The 13010-nt window shown below is 41.4% G+C and overlaps 1 protein-coding gene across 15 annotated transcripts in view; it reads right to left on the bottom strand.

Annotated features, from left to right (window-relative positions):
• The window catches only part of JARID2 (jumonji and AT-rich interaction domain containing 2), a 212241-nt gene that overhangs the window by 118023 nt on the left and 81208 nt on the right, over nt 1–13010 (bottom strand). For 13 of the 15 annotated variants that reach the window (XM_064423613.1, XM_064423669.1, XM_064423578.1 and 10 more), the window contains exon 2: nt 1199–1334. Coding sequence is in view for 4 of the 15 variants with exons in the window: in XM_064423578.1 (XP_064279648.1) it covers nt 1199–1334 (136 nt within the window). In the remaining 11 variants the exon portion in view is untranslated. Of the gene's footprint in view, nt 1–1198; nt 1335–6166; nt 6189–11920; nt 11943–13010 lie in introns of those variants that run through there. The other 2 variants (XM_064423567.1, XM_064423588.1) reach the window with 2 other exon arrangements.

The raw sequence follows: 13010 nt of genomic DNA, 5'->3' as shown, positions 1-13010 counted from the left end.
TTTTGTGTACACCTCCAAGCTTATAAATGGCTTGCTCTTAAACCTAGATGCCCTTCCCATCAGATCAGCATTTGATATTATTACTGAACTGGGAAGTCCGAGGTCGTCTTTAATCACATTAAGGAGTTTGCAATTTCTTATGCAATACAGTGACTTTCTCATGCTGCCTGTAGTTATCCAGCCATTCCAGTTTTTTGCCTTGTCGGCAGTAACACCCAGTGGAATCTGACTCACCATGTCAACAACACAAGCTACATATAAATATGAATAACCTAGCAAGCAAGCACCCAGCTGCTGCTTTAATGCATTAGCACATGTATAGCTATGCACATGCCTAAAAGGAACTGCCATAAACATCCATAAAGAAACAAATAAGCTCTTGTGAGTGAAAACTGTAAGCCTGCCCAGAAATCTGAATCCTGCTAGTCATCACTTTCAAGGCTCAAGCTAGCATGACAAAGCCTTTTCAAGTAAGGGTCTAAGTGAATCTGAAAGAGACACACTTTATATTCACCTCTCAGGATACCACAGATTTTTAAAGCAAGCTTTAGGGGAAGGGGAAGCAACAGATAATAACTGACTAGAGCATTAAAGAAATAAAATTCAATTCCTTTCAAGCTCCTGTCATCTAAGCTTGTCTGAAACTCCTTTTAATACCTTTAAACAACTGCTCTGTGAGCTACTAAACTAGGGGAGTCCAATGTCACACCGCTTGTGTCCTCTCAGCCCTTTAAACTCTGTATGTAGATCCTGTGCTACTTCACCTGTGGACTTGGATCACTCCAGAGAAAGATGCTAGCAAGCCAGTTTCTTGCATCTAAGTGACAGTATGCAAATTCTGTCCAACTGTACTTCCCCAAGGCAACTGAAGGCAATCACCTCTAAATGGTTACCTTCTCTGCTGACACACTCAGCATATCAGGAAGCAGACTGACTAGAAGGGCTCCTTTGCTCTGGATTGGCAGCCTGTCCCTGTCCTCCCACCTGCCCTCCACCCTTATCCCCATCTAAATCAGTTAGCCAGAAACCAAAACATACAGATTCTTCAACCCAGGCATTTCAAGCATTCCAGAAACAAGTTCCTCTGAGCAGATCCAAAGGGCACAGTATATATGCCAGATGGTACACTGGTCTGCCTCCCTGCTACAGCATGGAAGAAGGACTGAGTCCTTCCAGCAGTACCACAGAGGTGTCTCACCGTTCACTGCCTTGAGGCTCCCGCTAATGCCATCGCTGTGCTGCCGCTTCTGTGCATTCTTGAACTCCTTCAGTGATAAATAAAGGACCTTCCGCACCACCCTCTCCTCTGACCAGGGAATCCCATCACTGTCATCCTAAAGGAAATGGAAACACAAAGGAGACATTAGTTGTGTGCATCTGAAACAAAACAAAAATCCAAACAAAACCAAATAAACCCCCAAAGCCGGAGTCTACACAGGTTGTTTTTAATTCAGTGAAAGAGAAAAGAAAAAAAAAAAAAAAAGAAAGAAAGAAAAACTGAAGAAGAATACTATGTAAGAAAATGCAACCTGATCAGCTCTAACAGAGAACAGAAACATAAGTATTATCAAGTCAGAGCATTAGTCCCACTAATCCTTTATTCTGCAAACAGCAGTAGGCATGTACCAGGTGTTAGGCAGGAGGCAAAACTTAATTGTTAAAATCCTTGTAATGAATCCCTCATGGAGAAATTTGTCACAGCCAGGAAGTGTTCTCCCAGGTAATTAAGAGGAGGGGAAAAAAACCCAACAAAACACTAAAATGAATGTTGCAGAAATTGAAGAGTAAAATTTGGCGAACCAACTTCTCTTGTTGCCATTTTGGCCTTCGTTTATGTCTCTTTACTCAGGTTATTTTTTTTCTGGTTTAGTGTCTTGCATTAATTGCAGTGTTATAATGAAGTTATATACTGACAACAATGAAGTTATTCTGAATTTATCTCAGCATAAAGCTAAATGGAATTTGGCTCATGGGGCATATGTTTTCTACTTTACTTTTAGGAGACAAATGCTAATTTATCAAAAGGAATAGTAGTCTACATCAAATTTAGTACTCACTTTTGTTAAAATATTAACTCCCTGGAAAAGTATTTCCCTAAAGCCTTTAGCATTCAAATAAATTAAGTCAGCAAATTGATATAAAGATATAAGTGACATAGGTAAGTCATCATATTTTCATGAGCCCCATAATTGTCTTGGGGTCTTTGGAAATCCCTATTTGAGCATTCTCACCCTTCAGTTCCTCAGGGGCTACATCACTGCCAAAGCAAAAGATTAACATTTCCAGGCAGACCTTAAGTGGTAAGTGTACCACAGTGTACTGTCACTGTCACTTCACACTGAAAACTCCACAAGCCCCATCAGCAATCCCCACCAGGAGGCAGGAGAGCTTAAGACCATCCATGTGCCAAAGAAAAGACAGACACCGCCAACTTGCAAAAAAACCAAGTATAGTTTAGGATGACCATCAATAGCTTTTTCTTTGCTCTTCTACTGACATATTGTAATTCAGCTGCTGAATTGTGATCAAAAACATTTCCACCCCTCACCCTCCCCCCCCCCAAAAAATTCTAGGACAAATTACTTGGCAGGGATTAAAAAACAAAACAAAAAAAAAACCAACAACAAAACAAGCAACACAATGAGTGCAGTGAAAGCAGCCAGCATTTTGGCAGCAGGATGTGCATTTCGCACGAGGGACAAGCTACTACACTTTGAAGAAGGCTGAGCTATGCCCAGAGAGTCTTACAGTACAGGCAGCTCTGGGCCAAGAAATCAAACTCTGTAACCCAACACCCACAGCAACCAAAAAAAGGACAAAAAAAATCTCTCGGCAAGCATTTTGAAAGGAGTAGTACATCCAGTTATTTTGTCAACAAAGGTTTACACAAACAAGTCTGGCTTACCATTTTGCTGCCAAGGCAGCTTCAGCTCGAACCAGAAGCAACACTAAACAGAGAGGGCTACAGCCCAATTTTAACAAAGCTTGCCCAAGGATGCCCTCATTTACATTCCCTCCACCAAAGGCCCAATGGGACATCATCCATTTCTGTTTTCACAGGAACTACTTAAGTCCTTAAGGGAGTCAAGGCTCAGTTAGGAAACAGCCATAAGCACCTCCAGCCCCTGCCCATGTTATGGACACAGGCCTGTGGACACCACTCACTCCCTTCACTGGCATTTGTACTGGAAGCTGCACAAAAACACCCAACGGTTCCGATCTCATTGGCCCTTTTACCCCGGTAAAAATTTTTTTAAAAAATTAAAAATTAAAAAAAAAACAACCCAAACTTACAAATAAATTAAATCCAGTCTGTCACAACGTCTCACTGCAAGGAGCACATGCCAGCGTTTGCAGCTTCAACAGTGACAGGATGAAACCTGCCTATTGGACTGGTCTTTAAATCGGCATCTGCTGAGCACAGGACCTGTGCCCTGGCACCAGCTGGCTGCAGTCCCTCCTGTGGAAGGGAAGGGACTCACCACTGCACACCAGCAGCCTCTGGTCTAGGCCACCCTCTTGTGAGCTGCCTGGAGTCATCTCCCTCTCCCCAGGCAATATGTTGGATGCAAAAGGATACACAATTTTCTGGCAGCCAAGGTGCCTCCCTGGTGCCAGCAACATGCAGGACATGGTCCCACCAGCTTGGGGGCTGCCTAGGCATTAGTGCCACCAGCCAAGAGATGGAGTCCAGAATGTGGGAACTAAGACCTCAGCACCCACTGAAGCAACTTCACACCACACTCAATTCCTGGAGCTGTAAAACTCCAGATGAACCATCCTGGTTTCATCTGCCCCGTGAGGTTTCATCTAGAAATGCACATGGAGAATCTCTCCCACCAGCCCAGTTGTGTCCAGGCTGCAGCCCCTGACCTGTGCACACTGCTCTGCTGTGGGCTTTCCCAGCACACGCCATCCAGCTTGAAAAAAAGTCCTCAAGTTTGCCAGCACCATGTGCTATCCAAGGTCAGCAAAATAAGGGGCTAAGCTGCTGCCAACACCTGTATTCACGTAGCTCCTTACTGCAGAAGCAATAAAAAGGTTTCACAATCACCAAGCTCATCTTCCCTGGAGCCTATGGCACAAAAGCAGCCGAATGCTGGAAAGCAGCTGACTCAGAGCCCAGCTGAGCCACAGCTCCAGCTCCTGACACATTTAACCACAATTACATGGGTCAGATCGCCTCTGCCTCGTCACCCCACTGGACGGAAAGCTGTTGTGTGCTCGTGTGCCCACTCTGCACTCACACCACCACCAACTGCAAGAGTTATCTCACTTTAACAAAACATACAGACACCCAAAACTGTTTAGAAATATGGTCAAGTGAAAGCCTTGAGGAATTTAATCTATGTAACTTCTCAACACCACCCTGCTGCCCCCACCCCCAATCCAAGCTCAAAGGGACTGACTCAATTGCTGCCTTTAAATATTTCCACAGGGAGTAGAGATTTGTTAATAGACGGCTCTCAAGGCTGGCAGAGAGGGGTATAACATCGTCCAACAGCTGGAACTCGATTCAGAAAAATGTAAGACAGAATTAAAGAACAATTTCTGCAACTGTGCAAGTAATTAGCCATTGAAACGACTTATGGGGAACTAATGGATTGTCCATTATTGACTCAGACCCAAAAAAGGACTGAATAACATCTTAAACTGTAGGTTCATCACCACAAGCCCACAACCTTCACTGCAGGTTAACTGAGATGATATCTGCCTCCCAATATGACAATAAGATTATCTTATAAACTCAGAATAAAACTAACAGATGTACACAACCAGGAAAACCCTGGGGCAGAATTAAGAAACAACACTGCATAATTTCCTTTAAATTAAAATTAAAAAAAAATAATGCCACCTTCTTGTTTATGCCATTCCAGGGAACCACACACTGTACATTTATGTCTAAACTTCAATGACCATAATACATGTTTAATCAATACATAACAATAATTTTAATATATATATATATATACACACATACACATAATGTGTATATATCTGCAAAGAAATCAAAATGTGCACCACCTGTACCTTTCACCATTCACCTACACCTTAGGTGCTTGTTTTCTGCAGCCCAGCTACCTGGTTTGCACGTCACCTGCACGCAGCCCTCCTAAATTCCTGTAATTCCAAAATTATACTCAAATATTAATTTTTAAAAAGCAGAAGCAAGAGACAGGCTTAACACCACCTCCTGGGCAGATGAAATGTCATCCTGAAATTCTGAGACCTGCTGAGCTCCCTGAGCAGCAGCAGCAGCATGACTCAAGCTTCTCCCTTCATTCATTGCAGATACAGCATTCTTCAGCCTGGCCCAGCCTTGCCTTAAGCAAACAGGAGTCATAGTTCACGGGGTAAAACAAAGCTGGAACAAGGGAGACTGCATGCAGCACTCCATGTTATTTGCTTTAATTTTTATGTAAATACTTTTACAGCAGTGGTCGTTTTATTTGAAAAGTCAGGACTTTGTAAGGTACAAAGATACTTATAAGCATGTGTGTTATGACTCAGTGAGGCTGGCATGCTTCCAGCTCTCTCTTTGGGTCTTTCCCAAGCACGCATCTTCTGACCTCATTCTTCATGCCAGGTTGCAAAAAGCAAAACAACAAAAACACAAGCTCCCTCTTTTTTCTTTTTCCAGCACTGCATCCAACACTTGGTTAAAATCACTGTGGCACCCAATGCCCTAAATGAATATGCTTTCATGGTTCAACAGCCCCCAGAGAGTCTTTCCTGCAGATGTAAGAAGGTCATTTTGAAGCAACGGGAAAAATAAACCACAAGTTTCTACCCTTTCCTCAAGGATATTTTTGAAGGAGAACTATTTCAAAGGGTGGTTTTTACTGCATTTATAGCAACATAAAAAAAATATAAGTCTTTTGCATGAAAAACAGACACCATATTTTCATAGATCATACAAATTACTTTTCAGCTAAAGGACCGAGATGGAAATGTTTGTTTACTAGATGAAGACTTGCGACAGATTTTTGCCTTTTGGCTGTATATTATCAATGGAAAACAGTTATACCTGTTTTTCTCTAAAAGTCAGACCAAAGAGGAATTGGTAGAAAACCCAGATTCACCTTCAGAGGCTGAAAGAGATCCTTCCATGCAGTCTTGGGCGAGTTACTGCTGCTAAGCGTGATTAGCACTTATTAGCAATTACCTTACTCATTTACAAAGCCTCATTTCTCGGTATGGGGACGGCACAGAGCAAATCTCATGAGCAAGCGGCGAGTCTCACTGCTGTGTGAGCACACGTACTTCCCCTGCTGCTGCTGCGTTAGCAGAGGTCTCCATGGTATCACAAAGTTCCACCAGCCTCCACAGCAGCCCAAGCGCCCACCGCAGAGGGAAACCCCACTCCTGTGACCTCCCTCTCTGGCAGCCTGCAGGACCCGGGGGCTGTGCCAGCACCAGACAGCGGAAGCTCTTCTCGGCACAAACTCCTAGCAATAGCCTGAACTTCCAGGGTAACAATTTGAAACCAGGCTGTAATATATTCAAGTGAAGCTCCATAAATAAAGATTTTTGGCTCCTTCTGGCAGTTATCACGCTGCTTGGACTTCTTACAGCCAAGAAGAGCATGGTGCAAACTAGTTATACTCATATATATCCACAGTAATATCCTTGTAGTCTTTCGCTTGCTATCAAGGTCCCTCCACTCCTTTCTCTCAGAATAAAGTTCACACTTATTTAATATTTAACCTTTTAATTAAGTTTAACTATCCAGAGAGGATGTAGCAGTTTCTCATTTAAAACAAACTGCTTATATTCAGTGAGAAAAAATAAAACCTCATGAATGGCTTAAGTTGATGAAGATTGATACAGCTTGGAGACTTTATAGTGGAGTGACTCATGCCTTCTGGAAAATGTAATCTGTTCTGTCTAGTTTAGGAAAATAGGTCATGTTTTAAAAATGTGCTAACTAACATGAAGAAAGGGGAAATTTCCTTTATTAATGGCTCTGTTTTAGCATTTAAGTTTATCTGGTAATCATAACTACTTTTTCCCCTTGTACTTCCAGAAAACTTCCCCAAAGAACTCACATTACATTACAGCTCCTGACTTGAAAAACCAATGTTATCATGGCAAAGAAGGAGTGGAAAAAACAAAAATCTCTCTCCTTCCTGCCTTAGCACTTCTACAGCCTTCATCCCCTGCAATCTCGTATTGGTCTGCACTCTTTCACTGCTTTCTGCTTCACCAGGGACTGCATTTCCTTCTTTCAGATGAATTCTGAAGAGCAGCATGGGAGAGAAATGCTCTGGTTTTTGGGTCACTAAAGGCCTTGGGCACTTTTAAGCCCAGTGAGCTTCAACCTGCTCTTGCAAAAATACATTATGGTAGAAGAGTTACAGTCAAAATCTCCAAATAGAAGTCATTCCCAGAACTGAGACATAAAAATAGTTCCTATATTTATCTTAGGCCTAATAATGAAAAAATTAAGAACAATTGGTTTGTGTGTTAATTGTTTCTTTTACATAAATTCAAGAGGCCTTGATGACGTTTCTGCCCCTCTAGAAAACTATTACTCAGTACGAAACTAGTGAAAGCTTACAAGTCGTCAACTGTTTCCCATATTGGTCCGCCAAGATAAACACCAAAAAAAGAAAAAGAATATGAAAAAAGACAAAGCCCAAACAAATCCAGAGTAAAGACGAGTCTAAAGGTTTTTCATTTATCAACTTACAGTACAACTTCAACTCAAACCATCTCACTGACAGCACTGACTCCACACTATGACTTTCTTCAGCCAGATTAGGAATCTAAGCAATCATTTTGCACCCAAAACATCTGAGCTTTGGGACCTGACACAAACCTAGGGTGATAGTGTGCTGGTAGAAAGTGGTATGGTGGTGTAAGCCAATTATTCAGACTGAGGGAGTTGTTTTGATAACCAGCTTAATTCACCTGGCACCACATTGGATGCACCTGCTCCAAACCCAATGCATTTACCCTTACGTGCCTATTTGACCAGTTTGCTCAGAAGAGTGAAAATCTCATCCCAAGACTAGAAAAATTACTGTCTTCATCCAGAACAGCTTCCTTATTCCCAACCACATGACCAAATGGTGATTGCTGCTGGGGCAGAGAAAAAAGTGTAATTGTCCCTTTGCACAGCAACTCACACTTGGAAGGATGCAAGCCCATCACAGCACTGAAACATGACAACCATGATACGGGAGGGAATCACAGATGGTATTCAGGAAATGACAGCAACCTTGCTGTAATGCAACTACTCAGAGCCCAAAATATCTCACAGTGTTCTAATGAACCTTACCCACTTTTTAAAAAATTGATTATGTACTTTAGAGAAGTGAAAGGGAAATAAAAAGGGGTGGCAGGGCATCTATTACAGGGGCAGGGCCTGCAATGATTCAGGTAGGTCACAGCCTGACAAGGTACAATGTTCTGTCTAACCATCATTTGTAGACAATTTATACCTGAGCAAAAGCTCTGACTTGATAAATAGGTTCTTACCTGGTGCTCTCTTCAAATGAAGGGAACACCTCCTAAAACATATATTGAATGATCTTTTAAAAGGTATGCTATATACATATACATCACTCCCATGCAGAAACCAAAATAATTTAAGCATCATTTCCTGTGTTGGTGAACTGGTCTAAATCTTTCTTTACAGAAAAACAAACCAACCTGATGGGTGATGTTTACACTACACATCTTCACTTCTCTGAAACACCATTAAATAATGTATATTTATCTTTGATTACACAGTACCAAAAAAAAAAAAAAAATACAGCTGAAATTGGATTAGAAACTTCTGCTGAAAAACAATTTATTGCATAACACAACTCTGACAGCCTGGGTTTCTGGCCACCAACTGAGCCTTTATAAAAATCTGCTGGGCAGCTGCCAAATCAGCTCTTTGAGTCTTGGCATGTCCGACATCTGAGACAGTAGTCAAGGCAGCCACATGTCCCGTGCCATGCGCAGCCCCGCGCTTTTACAGTTAAATGGCACAGTGAAAGAACAGAGAAGTATGAGCCATTAAACACACAAAGGTAAAAAAATCTCTTGCAGCTGCAGATCTGACAACTCTGATCATGCTGCAGAGGACCAAGAGCCACAACAGGATTTCTTCTTCTTTATCATCTGGTATTAATTTGAACATAAAAGTAGCTTAAGAAGAGGGGGAAAAGAGAAGCAGGAAAGGTAGCAAGCTCCAAAAAATGCCTATACACCTAGCTGAAAATCACCGCCATTTATAAATTTCACATTCCAAATATTTTTACTCTGCCACCAGTCCTAATTAAAACTCTCCACCAAGTACTCTTCAGATAGACACATAAAACCCTGTATGCAAAGAGTATTCAGCAGCTCAAGATAATTAAATTCAAATAGATCTTTCTAATTAATTTCATTTTGATTCACTAAGTATTTTATAAAGGTGTTTGAGCTCTAGAATGCAGTCATATGAATACTGTCCAATAAAAAGCATTTTCTGCAGTTTAAATGTCTACTTATAAGACCTACAGGTGTCTATGGCTAATCCAAACCTGCTGAATATTTCTAGTTATATTAAGACTTTCTTCCACCCTCAACCAGAAAGCCTGATCCTCAACTTGAAAAATACTAACCACTTTTGCATGCCAAAATAGTGTGGAAGTAGTAGGGAAGAGAGAAAGATAAGACTGGTGTGTTATAAATTTGCCTTCAGTATTTAGACAGGAATTTAAAGAGATCTAATTTTTTGGTGTCTCACAGCATCTGAAAGGTTGGTCAATGGTATCAATATTTTAGAGAAGCTGAAGAACTATTGATGTGTTTAGCATCTACACTCACACGTATAACAGGAAGTCAGTGTTTATACCATTTCTTTCATAGGATTGTGTTACCTGGATGCTGAAGCTTTGTCTATGACACAGGAAAAGATCTGCTCATCTATATGCTTTCTAGGAGTAGAGCAGTATACATGTGTATGTGTATATATGTGTGTGTGTGTATATATATATATGTAAATACATATATATATATATATATGTAAATACATATCTGTAAGTAAAAATTAGCATCTGCAAACACAGAGCTCAGACTGCTCCCTCAGTGAAATAAGTACACCAGCCCAAAGCCCATTATAATTCAGATACTTTCTTTAATACAGCTGTGCCCACCAGGAAACTGATGCCTTCTAGGCTTGAGGCTGCAAGTGCAGGACCCCTTGAAAATCTGGGAAGGACACTATATTCCTGCTGGATGACCCTGTACTCACCCCCTTTTAAACCTTTCCAGTATGAATGGGCTTCACTGGTTTAAAAGAACCAAAGAGGTAATTTTGGCTCACCTGACTCACTTTGGTGGCACTGTAGCAGCCCATGCCTACATGAGTAGCTCCACCACCAAAGCCTTGCAAAAGGACCATGGCCAGCAGTGAAGAGTGTGGCTCTACCCACAATGTAACTTGCACTGTGATGGACCTGCAAGTTTGCATAAATATGACCCAAAGCAGGTCTGAACGATGCAAGGGGTCCCTTGTCTTAGCTTGGAAATGTTTAACTTGATTTCTTCCCCTTTCATGTCAGTCTACAGGATGTCTGTATTTCATGCAATCAACAGGTTTAAAAATATATTTAAAGGAAAAAAAAACAAAACTGGTCAATCTTTTAACACAGGGAGGGGTAATGACAGTCAAACATGCAGAACCTACTGCTGGGAAGCCTCAGGATACTGGTGCCTGAATCAAATTTACTGAGCCTGATGGGGGACCAAATCAGTTGAACTGACACAGGCTCCTGGGATGGACACACTGCTATTGCACTAGAAGTATGACGTGTTAATTTTACTTGATGTACTACCCAAAAAGGGAGATTTCTATTAATTTTTTTTTTTAATGTTCCCAACTGGAATAATATCCTTTAAAGCTAGGAGGGAAGTATCCATTGAAGCTGGGAGATGTTCTTTGCTTCTAAGCCAATTAAAGGACATGTATGAGGAGATTCTAAAGCTACTCTAAATGTATTTTCAGGTCAGTGTAGTTACATCAGTAAATTTTCTGCACAAAGATAAGCAATATAAGCAGTGGTCACCTGCACTCTAAGGCTTTTCAAAGCCCACTCTTCAGTATGAAATATATCTGGCCTCCAAAATATTACCCAGCAAACAAGTAATGAATTTCAGACTGAGCAACACCAAAGTGCTGCTTTGCCACTCGCAAGCTCCATGAGACCTGTTTGGGTTGGCATTCAATCCTCTCATCCCTCCTCCACTCCCTGATCAATGGCAACAGTCAAACTTTACTGAAGATATTAGAAGTACATCAAAGACAACCATTAAGCTTTTAAGTACACTAATTGACATTTTAGCACTTACAAATCCATCTATGTGTTCTATCACTCAATTTAAAAGACTTGACACCCCGCCTGGTAAGAGTTCCCTGTGTTTTTAGAGGGTAGAGTGGGATTTTCAAAGCTGTTTTTTCTCCCTCAGACAGGATTTTAGAGAATTCAAATTACAAATATAATGCACTTCAAAAAGTAACACATTTCACAAATTTAAGAGCTCTTCCATAAAAGCTGTAAATGGCATCACAGCTATAACTCACAGGCTTCTAAGCTCCAATGAATTCTGCAGCTGTTGCAGCACGTTGAAGCCAAATCATTGTTACCTTCTCACCACCACAACTGAAAACCCCAACTATGATATTACTAACTGCATGGTGCTACATGAAAAATAAAGAGGGGGGAAAAGGAACCCCTACGTGATTTTGCAGCTTCTTCTTTCTTCCTTCACAAAGCCAGCATAAAACAGATGCTAAAACCATGAGGGATTGTTTTAGGTTTTCCTGCAGTGACTACCCTACAACAGGATCCAGGGAAGCATTTCAGAACAACTGTCCCCATGGATGCTGTAACATCAGAGGACAGATACAGTACTCCCCTCCCCAGGTATGGTGACTTACAGCAGACAAGCCGCTACCCATGGCCAAGCCCGGCCTCTGATTACAGAAGATCATCTCAATGACAGCAGGTCTGGACCTTTCTTCTATTACTGTCACACACCAACATGTTCACCTTCTGTTCTGTTCGAGAAATGCTCATTCAGTCCCAATATTTAAGGCAACAAGAAAGATCAAATTAAATTCCCAGGGTTTTAAGCCATTCAGTTCATTGCTAGATCTATTTTAAGGTCTAAGGCTGCCAGCCACCCCCACAGAATCTGCGCGCTAAACAAGGCTTTTGACAGGCTTGTTTATACCTTCCGCAGCAATCAAAGGCAAAACATTACAAATCAAAGAACCAGGAGACAAATACAGTACTGTGCATAAGAGAAACCTCAAAAAGCTAGCCAGCAGCAAACCTGCTGCACACCGAGCCCCGCGGAGCCATATGAGATAACACAGGAAAACTGAAATGGATAGTTAAGTAAGAACATGCTTGTGCTGTACGTATGCAAACATCTGCAGGCAGGACCTCTGAAGCACACATCCATCAAAAGAAGTGGATGCAGAATCACAAGAAAAGGAGCAGGGAAAAAAGTATTCGTTTTCTTCAAAAGTACCATGGAGAAAGGCCATAAGTTAAGAATTCCAGTTGAAAGACTGCAGGGGACTTTACCTTTTTACTAGTACCAGAAAAACAAGGAAAAGAAGCAGACATGGACAATGTGCGGTATTTCTGAGGCTGGGATTTAAAAGAAAATAGCAAAGGCTGAATTTCAGGGCCTTACACCACACAAGGCAGTTACATCACAAGAGGCAGTTGCCTTCAATTGAGGTCCTTTCTTAGAGAAGGCAAAATCTCATTTTCTGTTCAATTTTTCCCTCTGTTGAACATGTGATATGGATGGAGTCCATTTTACTCAGTGACACACTCACTATGAACTGTACAGGCCATACTTCCAACAAACCTGCCACATCAGGGAAGCATCTAAGATCTATGTTAAAATTACACCCAGAAGAAATTCAGCAGTACACCTTTGCTACTGTGTTCCTTTAAACCTTTCACCTCTTAAACTGCAAGTTCAATGCCAGATTATAAACATCGTAAAAG

Source organism: Passer domesticus, chromosome 1, assembly GCF_036417665.1.
Source record: "Passer domesticus isolate bPasDom1 chromosome 1, bPasDom1.hap1, whole genome shotgun sequence".
Taxonomy (NCBI): Eukaryota; Metazoa; Chordata; class Aves; order Passeriformes; family Passeridae; genus Passer; species Passer domesticus.
The sequence above is the reverse complement of the archived record's forward strand: the minus strand, read 5'-3'. Positions and strand labels throughout refer to the sequence as shown.